The sequence below is a fragment of the Trachurus japonicus genome, chromosome 8 (assembly GCF_045865225.1).
Source record: "Trachurus japonicus isolate A0001 chromosome 8, Traja_1.0".
Classification (NCBI taxonomy): domain Eukaryota; kingdom Metazoa; phylum Chordata; class Actinopteri; order Carangiformes; family Carangidae; genus Trachurus; species Trachurus japonicus.
Genome location: NC_140914.1, coordinates 20,709,598 through 20,732,615, shown reverse-complemented (window position 1 = coordinate 20,732,615; position 23,018 = coordinate 20,709,598). Strand labels below are relative to the sequence as shown.

General features: G+C 43.2%; 2 protein-coding genes across 3 annotated transcripts in view; one reads left to right on the top strand and one right to left on the bottom strand.

The window, feature by feature from the left end:
• The first annotated feature begins 546 nt into the window (after positions 1-546).
• On the top strand, positions 547-4,018 carry nme3 (NME/NM23 nucleoside diphosphate kinase 3). Of its 2 annotated transcripts, none has more exons than XM_085784593.1 (5): positions 547-708; positions 1,770-1,900; positions 1,989-2,090; positions 2,617-2,729; positions 2,922-4,018. In XM_085784593.1, the coding sequence occupies exons 1-5, from the start codon at positions 663-665 to the stop codon at positions 3,037-3,039; spliced, it is 510 nt and encodes a 169-aa protein (XP_085640719.1). In that variant the 5' UTR covers positions 547-662; the 3' UTR covers positions 3,040-4,018. The 2 variants fall into 2 exon arrangements, with proteins under 2 accessions (XP_085640719.1, XP_085640718.1); XM_085784592.1 differs by lacking the exon at positions 547-708 and adding an exon at positions 1,103-1,251.
• A 367-nt stretch (positions 4,019-4,385) lies between these two features.
• Positions 4,386-23,018, bottom strand: part of mapk8ip3 (mitogen-activated protein kinase 8 interacting protein 3) — a 30,798-nt gene continuing 12,165 nt past the window's right edge. The window contains exons 11-34 of the mRNA XM_085784591.1: positions 21,855-21,872; positions 20,486-20,543; positions 20,194-20,346; positions 18,601-18,658; positions 18,332-18,483; positions 18,182-18,238; positions 17,910-18,080; positions 17,094-17,253; positions 15,172-15,222; positions 13,574-13,663; positions 12,888-13,043; positions 12,625-12,790; positions 11,138-11,335; positions 10,851-11,034; positions 10,606-10,725; positions 10,076-10,156; positions 9,883-9,950; positions 9,117-9,265; positions 8,873-9,044; positions 8,670-8,783; positions 7,658-7,696; positions 7,012-7,179; positions 6,183-6,329; positions 4,386-5,741 (exon numbers count right to left, since the gene is read on the bottom strand). Coding sequence (XP_085640717.1) covers positions 5,611-5,741; positions 6,183-6,329; positions 7,012-7,179; positions 7,658-7,696; positions 8,670-8,783; positions 8,873-9,044; positions 9,117-9,265; positions 9,883-9,950; positions 10,076-10,156; positions 10,606-10,725; positions 10,851-11,034; positions 11,138-11,335; positions 12,625-12,790; positions 12,888-13,043; positions 13,574-13,663; positions 15,172-15,222; positions 17,094-17,253; positions 17,910-18,080; positions 18,182-18,238; positions 18,332-18,483; positions 18,601-18,658; positions 20,194-20,346; positions 20,486-20,543; positions 21,855-21,872 — 2,861 coding nt within the window. The 3' untranslated portion in view covers positions 4,386-5,610. The remainder of the gene's footprint in view (positions 5,742-6,182; positions 6,330-7,011; positions 7,180-7,657; positions 7,697-8,669; positions 8,784-8,872; positions 9,045-9,116; positions 9,266-9,882; positions 9,951-10,075; positions 10,157-10,605; positions 10,726-10,850; positions 11,035-11,137; positions 11,336-12,624; positions 12,791-12,887; positions 13,044-13,573; positions 13,664-15,171; positions 15,223-17,093; positions 17,254-17,909; positions 18,081-18,181; positions 18,239-18,331; positions 18,484-18,600; positions 18,659-20,193; positions 20,347-20,485; positions 20,544-21,854; positions 21,873-23,018) is intronic.

Genomic DNA, 23,018 nt, shown 5'->3' with positions numbered 1-23,018 from the left:
TGAATAATCACTGATAGTTTATATTTGTTTACTTTATGTAGGGGGTCAAAGGGTTTGAAAATTGATCCGGCTGTATGTTTTCTATTATATAATCCAGACTGGAAGACTACCTTTATTTCTACAATTTAAATGGAAGAATCCCGGACAGTTTCACAGTGAGATTTTCAGTATGATGCTGAAATGATTCACAATTTGTGTTTATTTATAATCTCTCTATAAATTACTGTATATTTTTTCTGGATCTGCCAATCACACGTTCAATCATCAACTAACTAATCAATAAATACACTGTCCTTGGGAGGTCAATAGGGGGCCATGTGAGCCCTGGGAAGAACTGGTCATGATAAACAGTGTTATCTCTTCAGTGAGCTACATGACGCAGGCATTTATCATAGACTGTAAAAGGCATGTATTCGCTTAAAACATTTTATTTTGACTCGTGGTGGTTTCATTCATGTCGACGGCCTTCTGTTCTCGGCGGGACGGAGCCTCCAGAACTCGCAGCTGATTGGCTGAGGGCGCTCTCGTGCCCGCCTCTAGTTACGCATTCCTTAGCAACGTGCGTGTTTACGTGTGTGCGTCACAACTCCTTGCCCCCCGCGCCTTCCAGTTGACTTCAATCGTGCTCCGTCCACCGGCGGCAACCAACCAACCGACCGACCATGATCTGCCTGTTTCTGTCCATATTCGCTTACTTCTTCCAGTCAGGTTGGTGATAAGTCTCTTCTCAGCTCTCCTGCCACGGGTCCACGCCGGGTAAATCATGCTCACAGTGTCCGGCGCCATGCAGCCAGAGGAGCCGGGCTGACGTCGCCTCGGCTAGCGGCTCCAAAGACAGCAACAACGGAGATACGGAGCCGTCATAAACTTTCAGAGAGCCAGTGTAACTACTGTTGTCTTTACTGGGAAGCAAGGTAGAGTCGTTCATGAGAGTGAGGTGTGACTATTAATAACACGAGCTATGAACGAACCTAACTACTGCAGTGTGTTAGCATGCAGCTTTGTTTCGTGGCACAGCCATATACTCGTGTCCGCGTGTGGCTGATACTCCAACCAGCTCCTAATCCAGCAGCAGTGGAGTCATGTCTCCTATTAATAGACCGTGTGGCGGCTGCTGCTGCTGCTGCTGCTGCTGCTGCTGCTGCTGCTGGAGGAGCCGCAGCTCTGCAATGGGCCCGAGAAAAAGGTCACAGCGAGACCTGCACAAACTTGAGGACTTGGTCGTGAAACATGCACGGATTGGTGAATGTGGTGAGACACACCGCAGGAAACCAGTGGGTTTTATTTATAGTGAAGCCAACCGGGAGTGTGTGAGGATTGTTGCAGGAACTGTTGTCAAAATGTGCAAGTTTCAAGCCGTCGTCCCAGCTGAACTGTGTGTGAAAGTGGCCTTTATGAAGTGGCCTTTATGGATCTCATGGTGTGTGTGTGTGTGTGTTTTTTACACTAACACTAACAACAGACAAAATCTTTGGAGATGCATGAGGTTCAAATCTGTGTGTGCACTGCAGCTTTGTGTGGTTCCTGCACCCATCTTTGAACATGGATTTGACCCTTATTTAAACAGCTGTCACAGAACACAAGTGTGTCAGCTGCAGGAAAATGTCAACACTTGATCTTGTATTAATGGCATTAATGATCTCCTTCCCTGACACACCAAGGTGCATGGAAGCTGTTTTGGTTGTGTGTTTTGCACTTTTCAGGTCAAACACAGCAGGGGTTGGTTGGGTTTCCTCTTTGTTTCTGACATGTGTCGCTTGTGGTTCCAGGGTGGACTGGGGTGAATGAGCGGACCTTCATCGCTGTGAAACCTGATGGCGTTCAGCGGAGGCTGGTGGGAGAAATCGTGCGCCGCTTTGAGAAGAAGGGCTTCAAGCTAGTGGGCCTCAAACTAATGCAGGTATGTGGAGTCTTGGCGTTTTATTTCCTCTCCCCTAATGATCCAGGCCAGTAGAATTGATGTAATATCGATTGTGTTTGTGCATCAGGCGTCTGAGGAGCTTCTGAGGGAACATTACTGGGACCTGAGGAGTAAACCCTTTTTCAGTGGACTGATCACCTACATGAGTTCAGGACCAGTTGTTGTAATGGTGAGATTCCTAAACCTACTGCGTCCTCACACACACACACGTCAATCTGAAAGACTTTGATTAATTCACAAGGTTGATCCTGGTTAATTCAAATATTTATCAACGAGATCTTGAATGTTTTTTTTTCTTCTTTTAAATTACTTTTCATCATGAGAGCTCACAGCAGCAAATGTGTAACAATGTTTTGTATTTGAAAGCAAATTTTCTTTAGATATTTTCTGTTGGGTTTGGTCTCGCATCAGTTTCATTACTTCTTTACAACTAACTCTAAACTTTTGATTTCCTGAGGCCTAATGAGGCAGAAAAATGTCATACCTTTCAGCCTGCTTATGGCTGCTTATATGTTATTGTATTGTTGCTACACGGTGCACTTTTGCCCAAGACGAATTTCCCCTTTTGGGGACAATAAAGTTTATCTAATCATCTAATCTAATCTAATACACTCCCATAGACAGCATGGTCATTTTCTTGAGGGTGTGGTTTGGATGTTGTCCTTATTAATGAGTCATTAATGTGTGTGTTTCAGGTGTGGCAGGGTCTGGACGTAGTTAAGACTGCGCGAAAGATGTTGGGAGAGACCAACCCTGCAGACTCGCTGCCAGGAACGATCCGGGGAGATTATTGTGTGGAAGTGGGCAGGTAAGATCACCTGAGAGGGTTAGAGTTGATCTGCATGTATTCTGATCTAACCAATCAGAACATGACTACACACAGCATTTTGAACAATTTTACAGAAATGGTTAATATTTGATAATATAACACCTGCAACCTGAAGCTGCTCTCTGCTACTTCCCGTCCTGATCGTGTTTGTATTGGCTGTGTGCGTTGCAGGAATGTGATTCATGGCAGCGACTCGGTGATCAGCGCCCAGAAAGAAATCTCTCTGTGGTTTCGTCAGAGCGAGCTTCAGTGCTGGGAGGACAGCAGCAGCCACTGGATCTACAACTGATGCTCCGTATCCACCGCCTGTCCTCCGTCCTCCGTGGTTCTTCCATGTTAGTCTCATTACAAGATGGCTCTCATCGTACCTCAGAGGAATATTTTTGGCTTTATTAGCTCGTAGCCTCATGAGATGCCGTGTCATCGCTGCCTTGCTGGATCTCACAGCTGCTTTTCATACATTTAAATTTGTATCGGTGCGAAGTGGAAGTATTTCAGAGGTGACATGACTTTACAAAGCAAAAAAATGCACTAAATGGGCAATAACTTGACGCCGGTAGCTTGTTACAGTTTTCATTGTAGTTTTATGTGTAGTCCAGAACACTAGCTCATGTTCGCAGTTTTAAGCAATAAGCTCGGATCTGAAGCAATAAAAGGTCAGGATTCAGAAGGTTTCATTCAAAGGTACAGGAAACTTTGTCACCCATTTAAAATAAGAAGAAGGAAAAAATTATCCGTCCATCCTTAAGCTGCACTGCTGACAATCTCCAGTAACAGAGGGCGAGGGTGGGGTTCACTTTGACAGGTTGTCAGTCTATCCCAGGGCGACATATAGAGGCAAATACAGCACCTACAAACACACACATACACTCAAACCTACAGGCAATTTAGAGACACAAATCAACCTTTCTTTGGACTGTGGAAAGAATTCAGAAAATCCACACAGACACAGAAAGAACATGCAAACAAACCCAGACAACAGCGCTAACCACTGCGAGACTGTGCCACACTTTCCATATCATTATTTTCATATGGAAATGATTAAGCATTCGGGAGATTGTTCAGCATTTTGGCATTTTACTCAACACATAACAAAATGAGAGATTGTGTCTATATTTCCTGCAATTAGATTGGTTTACTCTTCTATATTAGTCCTTCCAACCAGAACCCCTAAAATATGTGAGCAACTAATAATCATTAACCAACGCCATTGTTGCCTTTTTTGCACATTCATGATTGTCAGTTTCCTGTACCTTTTTTTTTTTTTTTTAATAAAATATCTGTAAGGGTGTAAAAACAGATCACATGACTTGAAACTACTTGAATACAGTTGTCGTTGTAAGTTTTAAAGTATGATGCCTGATAGCTTTCCTGCTTTTGAATGTGGTTTTGTAATTTCATTCTGTCAAACTCAGTGAACAGCACTAAATGAACTAATATCATGTTTCACGGACAATGTGATTTCTTCCCATCAGCACCCGGACACATTCATGCTTTTATAAAAACACCTGCTGTGATGCTGAGTGATTGTATTGAAATTGTCAGAAACAGTAAATCTGATCTTAAAATGGCTTTTTCTAATCTGTTTATTGTGCTTCAGTGTTCTGCAAAGTGAGACATGCACCACACGTCGACTTTAACCTTTTTCAGCACACAAATATGTTTAATATTTAATTCACACAGAGATCAATGCATGAATTTCCATACCGAACAAAGAGGATGGGCTTCAGTGTGTCTGGAGATTTACAGTAATGCCTGTACACAGACCGACAACACGCCACCGTTCGCCTGCTTCACACCAAACCGTCCCATCGACAGCCAATCAGAGGAGAGACACGAGCTTCACACTGAACCAATGACAAGTTGCGCTCGAACCTTTGACCTCGCTCACGCCATTTTAACATGTTGACATGCTCTGACCTCACCAACTGAGTCCTCTGACATTTTTGCTTTACACCAGATATTTCCTCTCACTGTTTGAGGTCGGAAACGTCCCAAATCAGGACGCTGTAAAATAGAGTAGAGATGGGGATTCAAAACATTTTAGGTCGACTTCTGAGTGGGATTATACATGTAGTAATTTTGACTTTCAGTTTGTTTCCTGTTCTTATTTTCACTTGCCCTCAAAATGTCCATGACAACGTAAACCATCATACAAGCTTCAAGCCAAAACAGCATTTCAATATCTCAATCTCTGAACAATCAGGGTCCGTATCAGGCCATAAACGGTTATAGATTTCTGATCGGCTGTCAGAAAAAATCAGACGGATTTCTGGTGGAAATGCAAATCAGTGTTGTCATTCACTTTTTTTTTTTTTTCATTTTCTTTCTTTCTTTTTTTTGGTACAACTGTGTCATGTTGGGGCACTGAGCTTTAAGACGAGGTGGAGGTTTTCACAGATGACAAACTAAATGGAGGAGGGGGAGTAACTGTGGGGCAGATGCAGGACAATTGAGGTAAATATAGAGGAGATACAGTGTGCTTACAGGGTGAATATAAGAGCGTTACAGAGGAGGGAGGTAGTTATGAGGCTGGGTTACAAGACTCATGAAGATAGTTACAGTGTCCTGTGAGGGACAAACAGGATGGCAGGCAGGTTACTAGATCAGAGGAGGTACTTACAAGTCATTAAAGTTACAGGGGGGAGGGGGGGGGTGACGGGGCAGGAGGGGATATAATAGTTATAAGGGACAATACACAGCTTGGAGGGTCATTTTAGAGCCGGGGTGGGTGGGTGGGTGGGGGGCTTTTTACTTGACCTGGGGTAATTACAAGGTTTGGGTGGCTGGAAGCTTTTGGGGGCAAGAGGAAGAAGTTGCTTTAAGGAGGTTGGGTGGGGCATTAAAGCAGATTCAGGTGTCACTCAGGCACGTAAGACACCTGCCAGACGATGATGTGGCTGCGCTCGGCTTTGCACAACGCAGGTTTCATTTGTGAAGCTCCGCCCCCGCTGCTGTCTCCTTCTTCCGTCTCATCGTCCTCTCCATCACCTGAGGAACAAATAACAAACCTTTAAGAGCCGAGCTGAAGTAACGATACGAAACTGTAGTGCGCTGATAATGTAAAAAAGCAAACATATAGAGATTTACTCATTTGTTTCTTTCAACCCAACATTTCAAAATACAGGTATTACATATGTATTAGAAATTAGACATTTATTTATTTGAAGATAAATTTTAAATCACGTCACAATGCTGGCTGGAGTGTGAGTCATGGAGACTAAACTGCATTATTTTGTTTTGTTTTACAAGAACAACAATACCTTACAATAAGTAAAAGAGTCTACAGTTGAATTAATAATAATAATAATTAATAATTTTATTTTGAATTTATCTTTTACACTAAGCTTTAATCCAGCATTTTGTTATGGAGATGGAGGAGTTAGAATTAGAGTTCGCTGCCCTCCAGTGGTCAGATCAGTGGTTTCTTACCGATACGGAAGTCGATGTAGCCCTCTCCTCCGCTCAGCACCAGCACGTTGTGGACGCTCTGGGCCTCGGTCTCCGGCGGCGCCGTGGAGCCCTGTCCTTCTGATGGACTGTCCAACACGCTGCCGTTCAGTGTGGCCAGAACGTTTCCTGTCACACACACACACACACAGGACAAACATATTGAAACCTGGGTAGTGTGGTTAGGGTGCTGTGACCAGTACGTCTGGGCGTCCCCCTCTCTCTGAGTTTTGTTCATTTATAAAGCTCTTATTGGTATTTTACTCTCCAGGTTCAGACTGTTTTTGTGAACTTGAAAGAACCAGTTTTTAAATTTTTACTTCCAGATGTTTCTGTTTCAGATGATCTGTAACACCCTTATTTTAATTTTCAAAATTTTCTTAAGGTTTTTATTTTTTCCTATTTAAGGGTTTCTGTTTTCTTTTTTTTTGTGCGTTTGTTTTTTTACTTCTTAACAGCTCAACATTGTTGTTTCTTGTATTGGAAACTTTCAATTTTTCTGGTCCCCGGGTTATTGTAAATGAGTCTCTAATGTATGAGGTTAAATGAACAATGTAAAGAAGTACTACAGAATAATTGCCAATATGTAATTTGATTCAACATAGTGAGTGGTCATTCTTTATAGAAATAGAGGACAGACAATTATCTTTTTAGTGGACTGAACCTCTAGTCAAGTGCGCTGCAATGCAACATATTTATGCACTACTACATAAAGGTATTTTACAAAGCAGTTTTTTGTATGAAAGCTGCTTTAAATCTGGTGAAGGAGATCATGCGGCGTCATCGGCCGACAGACGGACGTTGTGCCTACCGGGTACAGAGACGAAGAACTTGACGGCATCTCGGTGTCCGTGGAAACACAGCTGCGCCTGGGCCATGGAGCAGTAGGGGATGAAGCTGCCGCTGCTCTTCTCGGAGCCGCCGTCGTCTCCGTACACGTGGATCACTCCGACGGAAGATGTGGGAGACACCTTGTTGGCTGAAGGAGAGGGAGGACAAAGGGGTGAGAAACCGACCGAGCTGCAATGTTTACTTGCAAAATGATGTGGTGAGATGACACAGGCAAAAATAAAACACCAAAATACTGTACACACCCATAACATCCAGTCAACAACTAAAAATCAAAAGTTGCAGAGTAACCCAAAATGTTTGAGGCAGCTAAATCACACCCATTGCAACGCATGCAGTGGATCTGGTGTGCACAAATAGATCTTATAGTCACAGATAAAATAATAAATGACAAATCACATGCAAAGTAACCGACAGATAAAAGCAGCGTTCTGATGAAGAAAACAAAATAAAATCATATCACTCTAAATATTTGGTGACCAACAGCTAAATATTCAAAGACACAATGCGGTGTCTTTGTTTCAGGGAACATGAGGGATGGAGCAGATGAGGGCAGGAAGGAGAAGATCACAGCAGCAGGGGGTCGGGACGGGAGCTCTCCCACTTACCCCTCAAACCCAGGAGTTGTCCCCGGTGAAGGACCACCGCTACAGAGGAGGAGGGGGAGGAAGAAGAGGAACAGGAGGAGGAGGAGGAGGAGGAAGAGGAGAGAGAGGACAGTAACAGTAACAGTTACAACTGTGAAAGAGGTGAAGCCAGCAGGTCGTGGAGGAGTGAAAACAAGAGGGTGGAGTAAAGTGAAGGAGTTGATGGGCAGAAAAAGGAGCTGAAGAACAACAGAGATCAGACAGCACTGACGTACGAGAGGGTTGGAGTCAGTTCAGGCTTCCTAATTAGATTTTATATTGATACAATTTGATGAATTTGATCATGAAGTTAGTTTGTGCGGTGGGTCAAAGAACAAATCCTTCTTTCTTACATTGTTGTGCATGAGAAGCTGGTGGGGAAAATTTACATCGTCAGTTTACAGACACACGGCCCTCTTTGCAGATATATTCAATTAACATTTATGTTACATTAAAAACAGCATCATTTCTTCAGTTTTGATCCCAAATACATGTTCTGATAAAAACAAACCCCTCAGATTCCAGATTCACTAAATTCCATGTTAACTAAAAACAAACTAGATACTGTATAGGACGGGCATCTCCTGATGACCACTGATGAAATACATCCTAATGACGAAATGACACTGGAGCCATCACACAACGTGAGCGACTGAATAGAAAAGACAAAAACATCTATAAACAAATACTGAGGTCAAATTACGAAAAAGGAATCCACCGCTCTTTGTATTTGCTCTGGGAACGAGCACGAGCAGATCATTTGTTTTCCATCATCTACATTTTATATTATCTATAAAATCTAATTGATTATCCTATTTATCTCTAACTACATTAGTTGTGCATCTACACCATGTGGTTTTGTTATGTAAAATTTTCCTCCAAGATTGAATCCGAGTACCCAAACACACATAGGAGTCAAAAAAGTAACCAACTCATGAGCTACTTTTGCAGATTTTGTTGCGTCGACCTGGTTGTATAATTCACAATAACTCACTTTCTGTCAGCGGTATGGAGATGATCACCCCGTTTCCAGTTCCGACCCAAAGACGGTTTCCCCCGATCAGAAGTGCCGTGATTCTCACGAACGAGAACCCCAGTTTGCCAGTTCCTGTGAACACAACCACACACAATGAGTCGAAGATTCAAGCGTGCTGCTGTAAAGCCTCAGGTTATAGATGAGGACAGTTGGATTCTCACCCAGCATCTTGCTGACGTACGGCTCAATGTCCACATCCTGGAGGTGCTGGTGTGTGTGAGCGTGATAGAGACGAAGGGTTGAGTCGAGCCGGATCGACACCCACACTCCGTCGCCGATCCACGCCAGCTGCCGCACCTGGCTCTCCCTGCGGGGGTGGGCGTCGAAGGACTTCTACAGCGAGAGACAGAATCGCATCAAACTGCTGCGCCCGGAAAACCAAAAGGAAAGAGTTGATTTGCTCACCTCGATCTGCATGCTCTTGGGCTGGATGACGTGGATCTTGTTCTTGTAGCCGCACCACACCTTGTCGTGGACCACAGCCATGCAGCGAATGGAGTGATGAGGTCGACCGAGGTCCATTAGGTGATAGTTGGACAGATCCCACTGGCCGTCTGTTGACACAAGCACACAACGCATAAGACATAAGACTGTTTATTAATCCCACACATGGGAAATTTGGTTGTTACAGCAGCATTTGTAACATACAAGATTAAAAAAAGTAGAACAAATGTGCAAATATAGAGATATAAAAACAATGTAAGACAAACATATAGTTATGAACCAAAATGTTTCAGGAATATATACAGTTATTTATGAGAATACAATAAAGTTATATACACAGTGTTGGTAGCATAAGAAAGTATTGCACAGGTGGGGGGTGTATGGGGGTGGACAGCGGCAAGGTGTGCAGTTTGTATGCAAAAATGTAACTGTTGGACATAAATAAATAAATAAATAACAACTGTAAACTGTGTGAATACAGCCTAAATAGTGGAATGAAAAAAACAACAACACACAGACACATTCATGTCTACACAAAACAAACTGAGCGCTTGGTGTCCTGCTGATCAATGAAGTTGTGACAGAAACTTGTAAAAAAAAACTAAGACTCTATTTTACATGGATGGTGAATGAATGCTGGTTAGGCTAATGATTGAAGCTGCTTCTTTCAGTCTGTATACTATACTGTGGCACCAACATGGAAATAAACAGTGAAAATGCCAAATACCCTCTGATCTATGGAAGATGGCGAGGGTCCCGTCAGCGAGGGCGACCAGCACACGACCTTTCACGTGCCTGCAATCAGAGGGAGAACAAAGACTGTAGGCGAAACAGAGATCCATGAAATGCATTTCTGATCCTAAACTACACAAGCAACCGGCCCTGTGATTAGACATCATGTAAGCACTGGCAGCACTTACACCAGACTGAGCACTGAGTCTTTGAGTTTGATGGAGTGGAGACACTTCTTCCAGTTTCCAACAGCAGAGTGGACGTAGAGCCTGAGAGGGAGAACAGAGTTACTGTCTGTGCAGTTCTCAGGCAGGGCATGACATTGATGTGCAGTGTGTTATATAATAATAACAATCAATTTTATTTATAGGCGCCTTTGAAGGCTCTCAAGGTCACCTTACATGAAAAACAACACAAATGAAGACAATTAAAGGAGACATATTATGCCCCTTTCCCACAAATTAAAATAGTTCCCAGGTGTCATAAGTACATATCTGTGACATGCTTCAGTCAAAATACCCCAAGGATCAAACATCACAGCTCTTTTCATCCACTCAAAACAGCCCTGTTCAGAACAGCTGGTTTCAGTGCCTGTCCCTTTAAATGCAGATGAACCACCCGGAATTCAACCCGGAGATGTAATTATAAAAATGCAGTTTAATGTGGTTACACTGTGTAATAACTTGAAACTGTGAGTGGCTGTGGCTGAGAGACTCACCAGCCGTTCTGGGCCCCGAGCCACATGGTGGGGGCCACGCTTGTGTAGTTTTTAGCTTCTTCACCTCCGTCCTCTGACTCTGGAGGCTGAGACGTTTCCTCTTTGGACTGACCCGTGCTCCTGTGAGGACAGACAGACAAACAAACACTTTGGTTTGGTTTCCAAGTGGAGGACTTGGACACAAACTGTGTCTCCGTGTCTCGTCATTCCTGAGGACGGTCTTCACGTGGACTTTGATCCGTCACCTGTCGGAGGCGTCTGTGTGACGAGGCTGGGGGTCGGTGAAGATGTGCTCCGTGAACGGTCCTGAAGGTCCAGACCCCATCTCTGTGTGGCTGGCTGCGGACTCGGACACCTCGGTGGCTTCGGTGGCCTCCTCCGCCGACTGTGCAGGGTGAATCTTGGCGTGCATGGGGGGAGCGGTGGGGGCTGCGGCACAACAACACGGAGTTAAGGAACAAACCTGGAAGATCGACCCCTGTTTCGCTTCTCTGCGATAATGGCAAAGTGTTCACGGCGTGCTGCTGCTCACCTTGTCCTTTGTCCATGATGGGGGTGTCGGTGCGCGAAGAGCAGTTGCTACGGGCGACGCTGCAGTTGGTGGCACAGCCGACCAGAGTGATACCAGCCAGCATGCCCTCCACGCCGCCGGTGTCCTCGCCTCCCCCTGCGCTCCCGTCGCCCGGGTCCAACACGATCTCTCCAGCTGGATAGTCGCTCTCGCTGGCAGCTGAACACGAACACAACAAAAACCATCACCCGTCACCAAACATGGAAATTCAAGGCCGCTTACAGTTGGTCCAAAATGCTGCTGCTCATCTCTTAACAGGCACTAGGAAACATGACCAATATCGCCCCAAACCTTGCCTCGCGCCACTGGCTCCATGTCCATTTTAGAATTAATTTTAAAGCATTAAACGGAGCAGCTCCTCAATACATTTCTGACCTTTTGAATATCTGCACTCCCTCATGATCCCTGAGGTCATCGCATCAGCTTCCTTGTCCCCAAAAGAAGACTAAAAACATGAGGTGATCAAGCATTTTCTGTGGTGGCTCCTAAACTGTGGAATGAATTACCACTAGAAATAAAAATGTCCCTGACCCAACCTACTTTTAAATCGCGTCTTAAAACTTATTTTTATTCTTTGGCTTTTAACTCTGTGTGACCCCTGTTCTCGTATGTCTTTTCATTCTCATTTTATTGTATCTTTAATCTGTCTGCCTTTTTATAGATCTTGCTTATTTTTTATTATTTTTATTTATAAATATGTTTTAAAGAGACACCAAGTAGTTTGCTTTTGGTTATAAAAGAGTCTCATATTAATGTGGATGAATCTACATTACCCACACTTGTTAAAGGGATAGTTCACCCTAGAATGATATTTCGCTCATTATCTACTCACCCTCATGTGGACTAAGGGCTGGAAGAAGTTTCAGAGTCCTCCGTCCCTTCTCTGAGTTACAGGGGGTCTTGGTGTAGCAGTGCATGTCCATATAACGGTTGTAAAGGGACACCAGAGCTCTTCGTAAAAAAACACACACAAAAAAACATCCAAATACCTCCATGCTGCTCGTATGTAATGTCCGTCTTGTGCTGAAGCCCCAAATTGCGTAATTGTCCCGAAAAAAATTAAATAAGTCTATATTTTAAGCTTGTTTGTAGCAGAAGCTTCTCAAAGCTCCTCTTCCTGGTCCGTCCAAATCTCGCGTGATTTGCGCCGGCGTCAGTGCGGTTACTGCGAATCACCTGTAACTCAGAGAAGGGACGGAGGACTCTCAAACTTCTTCCAGCCCTTAGTCCACATGAGGGTGAGTAGATAATGAGCGAAATATCATTCTAGGGTGAACTATCCCTTTAATGGCTCAATTTTTGATAAATATATTGTTTTCATTTACATTTCCTACTTTCGGTTACCTGGACGCTGCCTGGCAGCACTTTGGTAAATTTTTATGTTTTGAAAATGTGCTATATGAATATAGTGGACTGGATTGGAGTGAAGTTGCCCCCCCCCCTCTCACCTGGCACACTGGAGATGCAGAGCACGTGGGCGTTGCAGACGTTGAACTGGTCGACCAGTGAGCCTGGCTGGTTGGCATCGATGATCACCACCTTGCTGGCGGAGTGTGTGCTGGTGAGGATCCACACTCGACTGCTCATGGTGTCTGTTTCCTGCAGCTCCTTTGACTGGGACAGTTGATTAAGACACAATGACAGTTAATGGAAATAGGGGTTAGAATCTGAAGCTGCGCCAGTCGCTTGGAAGCGGTGACGGTCAGGTTACCTTCCTCTTCTCGGGGGAGGTGTGGCTGTTCTTCTTCTCAGCTCCGTCCTCCTCAGCCTGCAGCGGGTCGCTGCCGCCTGACGGGGCTTTGGCCGGGAGTGAGTCCTGGCAGTTGGCCCTCCATCCTGTCAGGTCCACTCCTGCTGCACACCACAACTACAACAACATGCAAACAAAGACAGAGGCAAAAATGAATAAGAAGCTGCCCTGCTGTCTCCTTGGCTCTGGCTTGGCCACCTGCCCCTCTGGTGCTGTTTGATCAACCTTAATCCTTTAGAGCCTCTGTGCACATTAAATAAATAAACACTGTCAGTATTGTGTGTATTCTCTCCTTAAAGGGGAACTATGCAAGTCTAGTCGTTTTTTTCTTCTTCCTGTTTTTATTTCTCGGAGTACATATTTTAGGTATGATGTCCACTGAGGTCGGTAATGTTAACAAAAGATTACAGATTACTGGGCGTGATTGTATTGTAGCACCATAAAGCAGTCCATGTTTCTCGCAAGACGAGATCTGGGACACCCAGTCAGGGGCACTGATCTCGCAAGGTTGGTTTTCTGCCAAGAGATGACAAGTGGAAGGCAGAGAGCCTCCATTCTCCCCGTAACAAGTCACTTAACTTTTACAATTACTCCAGAGCTGTTTAATTAAGGTGCAAATCTTGCATAGTTCCTCTTTAAGACCTCACCTTCCTGTTGGGGTCCTTCTCCACCAGAGGGCGACAGTACACCGGGACGGGAACATTCTTCATGCGGTTGTCCTCTTTTTCATTAGTGGTGGTGGTCTAAAAAGTACAGACAACAAGAGGTCAGGAGGAGACGTGTAAAGTCATGAGTTATCGTCTGGTTCCCGCAGAACATCCAATGTTACTGGGCACTGATGAAAACAAAGAACATTCGGTGTTTGTGTATGTACTGTATGAATGTACAGCACATACACACTGCAGGCAATAAAAGGAAAACTCCACTTATGTCACTGATCTGTGATGTTGTTCTCGCTCATTTTAACTTTTCAGTTTCCTGTATTTTCCCATGAGGCCACTGGACCATCCACAGAGAACTCATACATAATACATGAGGGTGGAGAGTAGGAAATGGTGTCATGTCGACATGAGAGAATGAGGCACCAAAACATGATATTTTCTTTGTTTTCATGGCTGCATTGTAAATATCCTGATGTAATGTTATGTTGTCACTAGAAATAAGAAATCACCCAAACAACTGTCCAGATAAATGCAAAGTCACGGTAACCTTTTAATTTACAAGCCGCTAATTACGTGATAATGTCAAGAAGTAACAATTAATTGCATAGTAATGTCAAGAAATAGCCTAGAAATAATGCTCAATGTCATAGTAATGTCATTACACAGTAATTACACATGCTTTTCTTTGAATTTTTTGGGAAAGGCAAGAATTTTTCTCCACCAAGTCCTTGCAATGGACTGATATTTCTGGGCTATTTCTACGTAATCAATCGTTATTCCATGGCTATATTTCTTGACATTACGATGAAATTGACCGTTATTTCTAGGCTATTTCAAGACATTATGACACAATTAATTGTTATTTCTTGGATATTTCTTGACATTATCACGTAATTAGCGGCCTGTGAATTAAAGGGTTACCAAAGTCACTTCACAGTCTGTTTGGTTTGGAGCCGTCTGGTGGTCGGCGAGCTGAGAGCAGCACACAGTGTTTCAGAGTGGATTTTTCCTTTGAGAACAACACTCAGGTCAAAGCAGGACTGAGTTGTGAGTGTAGACGATGTCAATGTGTGCAGGGCAGGTTGAGACAGACAGAGGTCACAGGTTAAAAGGCTGAAAAAACATTGTGAGAGAGAAAAACCAGCTGAAGTAAGTCGACTCCACAGAGACAGGAGTTAGTTGGAGAGAGGCTCTCATTAGGTTTTTATATGTTGCATTATTATGTTTTTATAGGGTGTGTATGTTTTTATGTGGGTGGGTGTGTGTGAAACACATGGATGCTGACACTAACCATGCCTCAAATTACCCCCCCACTAATTTTCATGCATGTTCAGGGTTTGATTTGTGACAAACTATCTTGTATTTCAGTTCAACGTCCTCATGTGGAGCAGCTGGTAGCTCAGATTTCAAAGAGCGGGACATGTTGTCATTATTGTTGGATGTGTATTCTATGTTGCGTCTGTCTAGGCGTATTTGTGGGTATTGACTATCTGCTGCTGTCTGGGGGTTAGGGGTTTTAGGAGGAGGTTAAAATGGAGAGGAACCGTAAAGGCACATGCTGGCACTCTGTCGGTCTCACTTGCCTGTTGTCTCTTCAGCGGGCTGTCCTGAGCGCTGTCCGTCTGACCACCAGTCTGTGGGAGACCAGAGTTAGAGCCACCTGCCTACCAACACACTCTGACCTCTGAGCTGCACGGCTCAGCCCCTTCATCTGCACCTCAGTGCCAATAAGTCATGTTTATGCTTGATACGAAGTGTTTATACTGGTTTTACTGAGTCTGGTGGTATTTTTCCTTCCATTGAAAACACACCAAAAAAAGAGCAAAACCACCAAATTCATCCAATTATTACACAGACAAAGCATCATATACTGTAGGTTACTCTGCTCTGTTGTTCATTTTGTTCTTCTTTATCATCATCATCAAGCTACACCATTTCACTGTGTCACTTAACAACTGTCCACTGTATACAGCCTCCTTATAGTTTAATAGGACCATATAAGATGTTTAGCACATTTTAGCTATAGCCTACTATAAACCATCAGTTACTATACTGGAAAATACCAATAATATGAATAATACCAAAGATTTTTTAATGGATTTACCCTCTTTCAAACAGCCACTGCTTTTCTTATACATGCTATGTGTTGTGTACTGCATGATTGTTATTCAATAAGTAACCTATTCCTGCCGTATAGCATTCAAGGAATGAAAAGTGTTGTTATTGTTATGGTGAAACTCAGTGAAAATGGTGTAATAGTTGTCTTTATCCTGGTCACTAGAGATAAGTGTAGAAATGGAGCAGCAGCTACAGTCAGAACAAACTTTACTTCATTCAGTTCACTCAGTGTCCCCGTCAGCTGGCACATCAACCAGTCATCTAATAATGAACCTGGGAAAGTGTTTAGAAATAATAATAAAAAAAATCTTCTCTGTCTTCTCACAACATGAACAGCAGAGCACAATCTCACAAAGGTCACAGAGGTCAGTTCAAATTGCTCACATATGATGATAGGCTAATTAAGATAATGTTCAATCCACTTTCACATGTAGGAATTTACCCTGAGCAGGGATTTTAAGGGCTCAAACATGATCCAGTGAGATTCTGACGCCCAGAAATAATTTGTCCGTACTTTACACGTTACAAACCTGTGAGAAGTCAGTGACTCAAACGAAAGCGTATGTGCAACTTCAACGCCACAGTGTGGGAGATCTTAATGCTGAACTTCAGAGTTTTAATATTTACATCTATAGTCAGATGTGTTTGTGCAGTCTTTGTAAACATTTACAGATTTTAATCTCTATTTGTCAAGAGTACACCACCAGTCAAACTTTTATACACACCTTCTCATTCAATGTTTTTTGCTTATTTTCATTACTTCCTACTTTGTAGATTCAAACTGAAGATGAAGGAACACATACACAGTGGTATTATGTAGTAAACAAAAACTGTTAAACAAAGCAGAAGTATTTTATATATTAGATTTTTCGAAGTAGCCACACTTTTGATTCTGTCATCAGCTTCATGAGGTCGTCACCTGGGACGGTTTTCCAACAGTCTTCTAGTTCCCAGAGGTGCTGAGCTCCTGTTGGCTGTTTTACCTTCACTCTGCAGTCCAACTCATCCAAAACCATCTCAGTTTGGTTCAGGTCAGGTCACAGATAAGATTTTTGTTTTAAATAACACTTTTGTGATTACTACACGATTCCATATGTGTCCTTCATAGTTTTGATGTCTGCAGTATGAATCTACAATGTAGAAAATAATAAAAATGAAGAAAGACCAGTGAATGAGAAGGTGTGTCCAAACTTTTGACTGGTAGTGTATATTGGATTGGATGTTGATTTCTTACCACAGATTAGAAAAGTGTCTCTGGTTATTTCCCCTCCCCGACTGTCAGTAACGCAGTCAAACTGTATTTAGGTAGGTGATTCTCTGCATGAGTTAAGGGCTGTATGTGTAAAATAACAAAACAAAAAAAGTTTCTGACCTTATTTGCCTGTACCTGTTTGAAGCGAGGCGGCACGCTCCAGCCACAGGCCTGCATGATGCCGTCGTCGCGGCGCATGTGCTCTCGGACCTGCCGGTACTGCTCCCGCCGCTGCTCCCGGCGGGCCAACAGAGCAGAGTCACTGAGGAGAGACGCAACACCGTTACTGGCCAGTCTGGAAGCGACAGGAGAGAGGGAGGAGAGAGAGGAGAGAGAGAAGAGAGAGAGAGAGAGCGAAGCGTTAGCAGCCTGGCCAGCCAGCAGCAAAACAGCAGAAAGAGAAGAGAGAGGAGACGACAGGAGGAAAATAAAGCAACAGCAGCAGTGGTTGAACTGAGATTAATTCAAGCTCAAGCCAAGCGACTGTTTTTGTCACACTACGGCTGCAACAAGGAGATTTTAGTGCGTTTAGCAATTCTACAAGAAAGAGGAAACAAAGCATCGGTTTGTGCTGTTGCTGTAGGTAAAGGTAACACAAGTGTGTACCTTTCATCTTAATTTTAAAATGTAACATTTCAAAGTGCAGTGAAATAATGTTTCAAGCTTACAGCCTACTGATAAGCTTGCATATCATAATTGAAAAATGAATAAATTCTTCATTTTGTGCATGAAGAGACTGGTCTGGATGAAACATGAGGCCACTGACAACCAGTCACATAGTATCTGTGTGCTGAGAAGCTGCTGGAAGTTTTCTGCTCTCAGGAGCTGCCACGCGCCAACAAGCAGCCAGGTGATGTGAGAAGCAGATCAGCTGGGAGCTTTGATTTTTTTTTTTTTTAGTGTGAGGTGTAAGCTTTTAGTTTAGTAGACGTGTCGCTGGTCGCCGCTCACTCTTCGGGGAAGAACTCCAGCGTGCGGTTGGAGGTGGAGATCTGACACATGGTGTGGCTGCGTCGCTGAGAGAAACCGGCCGGCGACGGAGACTTGTAGTGGATGTTGACGCTGTGGTACGAGCGCTTGACGGGCGGAGGGCTGGACGACGAGCTGAAGAGACGAGCGAAGCTGAAGGGGAGAGACAGAAAGATTGAGTTTCATCTGACCTGATCGTTTGTTTGCAGTATTTCTGATTGTAAATAGGTTCATTAAGAGTCTTAGAGTCTTACAACTGCCAGATGGTGGACTTCTTCTTCTCCTGGATTTGAGGACTCTCTCGGGACGCCCTGACAGGAGACAGAGGATTCAGTACATGAATGTTGTCACTGTGTCTACAAAAACAAAACACTATTCTAAATCTCCATCCTTTTCTTTCCTACCTGATCATCTCTGTCCACCGCACGGCCTCCTGCAGCTCCATCAGTCTCTCTTTGTACTGGTTCCTCTCCATCAACACTCGCGCCATCTCCACCCGAGTGAATCGCCGCCGCTGCGTCATCGTCATGTCGCCGTCCTGCATGGGCGATGAAAACTGCGAAGACAAGAGTGAATGGAAGAGGTTAAAAATGAGGCCAGGGCTGCAGCAGCAGGACGAGGTTCACTGTGAATCTGTAAACAAAGGTGGAGAGTATTTCCATTTTTTACTCACGTCGTCGCCTCCTTCATCCTTGGAGTCCCGAGATGCAAAGAGAGCCTCAGCTCGTAACCTGCAACACAAACAGTAACGAGGACGGAGTCAGAGGAGGACGAGTCTGAGACTGGGAAACATTTTCATCTTACAGCTACTGAGGACTGAATCTGACATCATCTGTCATAACACAACAGGACACGACGAGGGGCCGTGGGATGTCAAAAGGGTTGTTTTTCTTTTGAATACACACCTAATGTAATAATCCAGGTGCACTTTTATTTACATGTCAATCTGTCACAGATCTTTACTCATTGTCAGAAAAACACAGGACGCTATTCAGAGCTCACAAGTGTTGTTTTTGTTTAACGTCCTCAGTGCTGATTATCAGTTCTGCACTTGAAGTCTTTTATCAAAAGTTTGAAAATGTAACAAATTAATTTTACTTAGCCCTTTTAAGATGAAAGAGCTGAAACTACTTGTATGTCTGTGTTTCATTAAACATTTCGTCAGTCACTATTGTATTGTCTCCCTTATTTTTTTGCCCTGTTCCTGCCCATCATGACCAGGTCCAATCCAATATACTTTTATTGTCCCCATGGGGAAATTTGTTTTTGATTTGTTTTGTCTGTCTGACTGCAGCTCCACAGTAAACATCAAAAATACATACATTCACACTTATATATGCACACCTGCTGACACATGACCCCCAACCCCCCAGCATAATATGTATTGCACAACCCCCACAATCCATAAATTGTATAAAATAATATTAAAAATAGCATACTGCACAACCCTTATAGCTTATGTATGTAGGTCAGCTTCTTTAAGTCAGTGCACCACAGAACCAAGTGTGCAGTGTCTCCTCCATTTGTCTGGTTTCATCAGTAAATCTACTGCCATTCAGAGTCTCAGACTTTAACCTGCTTCTCTCTGTAGCCACCAAGTGACTTTACAGGATTTATTACCTATTGTCATAATGATGTTGTGCTTCTGGAAGTGTGTGTTTTATCATTGTCCAGTTCAGCACTAAATGTCAGCTGGTGTTGAACCAGATAAGTGGGTAAAATGAAATCTGTAGACAACCTCCTCAGGAAACACAAATAAGCTGCTGCAGTGGAAAATGAATAAAATATGTTGTTAAGATCTAATAAACACACACAAAAAAACATGGCTGAAAGAAACTGAACTGGTGAACAGCAGATCTACAGTATCACCAGAGATGAGTGGAAGAAGAGGAAGTATAGAAAGTAAAGAGAATCTCCTTTAGGACTCTGCAGCAGGACTCTGGTCACTGAATGTTTCAGTCACATTGTGTCAGAACTAAATGATCAATACATGAAATCAGAGGAGGAATAAAGTGGAAACATCGACAACATTTGCCCTCTGGTTCTCACACTGTCACACGTCACTACAGAGAGAGAGAGACGATCACGTTACTGTGTCTGTCGTATTGTTTAGGATGTGATGTCACTCAGGTTACAGGTCAGGAGACGATGCCTTCAGGTTCAGGGGTAAAAAACTGTTTATCTGACTACTGGGTGGTATTGAACAGAAACAGACTGTTTTCCTCCAAACTCCCTCATGTCATTTAGTTTAATTTACTGTTTTCACCTCTTGAGTTCTTCTTCCAGCTCCTTGACTTTGGCGTCCACCTTGTTCTTGGACTGTCTCACTGCCTCCAGCTCCTCCCTGAGCACCTCCTGTTCCCCCGACAGCTCGTCCACTTTGGCAATAAGGTCATTTTTCACAATGTTGAGAGCATTTCTGTCAAGAGAGGGGGAAGGTATAAGACATCGAAACCGCACACTCCTTCGGTCTGAGAACATGCTGTACAGAGGAAGAAAGGACAAAGACTGATGCTGAAACACACACGCACGCAAACACACACTTCTGGAGCTCTTACTTGGTCTCTAGGAGATGTTTATTCTCAGTCAGCAGGTTCTCCACCTCCTTGCCCATCCCTGAAACATCAGTCAATCTCCGTTAGTCGTTGTCACACATAATATAAATCCTAATACACAACATCTACTGATCAATCAATCCAGTCTCCCACAAGCAAAATGCATTTCCCAAAGTTTGTGCCATTGGCGTCAAGGGGTTTTGTGACATTTTTGTAAACAACCGACAGATTTAATAATTCAACATGAATATCAATGATGGACTATTATTGAAACCCTGATGTTAACAAGCAGATTAATGAGTTTAACAAAGGCTTAGTGATAAATAAATAAACACTCAATAAATAGTTGGTTCCGCTTATTATTTTTCTTATGCTAATAAAAACCTTAGGATATAACAAGTAATTTGAGGGAAATTATCCAAGTCCACTAGTGCATATACAGTATATTCAGAAAACATGGTTTAGTGTTAATCTGATGCTCAACCTGCTTGTTTCTTTATTAATGTGAATGATCTGAATTATTGCCAGAAATCAACTGAACGTTTAACAGGGAAGCAGCAGGAAGCACCGAGCAACAAGAGCCAAGCACACAAAGCTTTGGATACGAAAATAGGTAAAAACAAAACAAAAAAAACTGAACAAAACAAACAAAACGTCTTAGACATATACAGTCAAAACACAGGCTGTAAAACCAGGTGAGGAAACTTTGTGTGGCAGTGTGTTTGCTGTGATATGTGATCTGACCAGAGAGGAAGGTGAAGATGAAGAACATTATCTGAAGCATACTGAAGGTAGCTCAGACTGGCAGATAAATAAACCACTTATCACCTAGAATGAATCACTCACGTCGATATAAATGACTGTGTTTGGGGCACCTTAAAGACATGGTTTGATGTACATTGATTTTGAGGCATGTCAGTTCCCCGCTCTGTAACCCTCATCTCATGACGGCAGGTGGAGATAACAACAGAACTTCATAATAAAGAAACACTTCATTGACCATTTTTGTCCAGGACAAGCACATGCAATATTTTGACTTGTTTCAGAGTCTGCACTGCTTCTATAACATTACATTATTCTCCATTTGTGTTTTCTTTTCAAACCACAGGACATTTTTATTTCAATTTCCTACTCAGCATCACCGCCGCTGGTGAAATGTTTTCTACGAGGCCTTTCACGCCAAATCTAAATAGAGATTTTATTTCTTCAAAAAAACGTATGTGTGAGATGCGAAGGTGGCACAAAATATAAATATAAAGCCACACAAAAAAAGGACATAAAGAAGCAACCAGGGGGATGTGAAAGCTGGAGGTCAGGGAATGACAGAGCAAGCAAATGTGACCATGAGCAGAGGCGAGGGGGAGTGCCTTACCGAAGAAATCATCACGGACTGGAGGCAGAAGAAGAGGAGGGGACAGAAGGAAGGGAAGAGAAGGAAGGAGGCAAAGTGACGGATCAGAGGAGATGATGAGGAAGAAGAGACAGGAAAGGAAGAGAGAAGAGAGAGGATGCTGATAAGCATTTATAAATCTGTATTTAGGAATAGCAGCAGGGCTAAGGGACTAGGACTAGGATTTAAGGAGGGAGCACGTTTTTTCTATATCAGATGTATTTTAAAGTCCCAGTAAAACAGACTGTGAAATGATGAACGTACAGCTGAGTGGAACTCTATACACTGCTGTGTTTCTAAACCTGCTGTAAGAAGAAGGGAGCAGAGTTTATTTTATATTAGAGGAAGGATCTGTCACAATACAGGGGGGTCGAAAATTTGAGGTGCACTGACTGATCGAGCTGATTGAACTTCACTGTGACTTTAAAGACATAGTTCAACATTTTGGCAAATTGGCCCATTGCCATAATCCCTATAGTTTTAGCAGTAGGTTCGTTACCTTTAATTGTTGGTGCAAGCTATTTTTAGAACGGCGGAGCAGAGCCGCCGTTCTGCTCAGAGCTACGCTACGGAGGCTGATGGAATTTTTTGGTTTCCCCCATGAAACTCATCAAATACACAATCCAACAACTCCAAAACGCTCTCGTGGACAAGTTGTGACCTGCACATTCATCACGCTATGAGATAATAACGGAACGTTATGAGACAGAGTTGTTTTAGAGGTAAATTTGTGCAAAACCGCTGATGTGCGTTCCCATCGGGAGCAGTTTTCTCTGCATTTGCCTCGAAAACAACTTGGTATTATCTCGCAGCGTGGTGAATGTGCAGGTCACAACTTGTCCACCAGAGCGTTTTGGAGTTGTTGGATTGTGTATTTGATGAGTTTGATGAGGGAAACCAAGAAATCCCATCAGCCTCCGTAGTGTAGCAGCTCGCGACTCTGCTCCGCCGTTCTAAAAAATAGCTTACACCAACAGTTAAAGGTAACAAACCTACTCCTTGGACTAATTTGGAGTGGGGCCAATCTGCCAAAATGTTGAACTATCCCTTTAAATGAATAAGAAAAAAAAATGTATCTGCATTTCCAAATGCTTAATCAAGCAATAAATCAATAATGATCTATTAATACTTAGAACTACAGCAGTG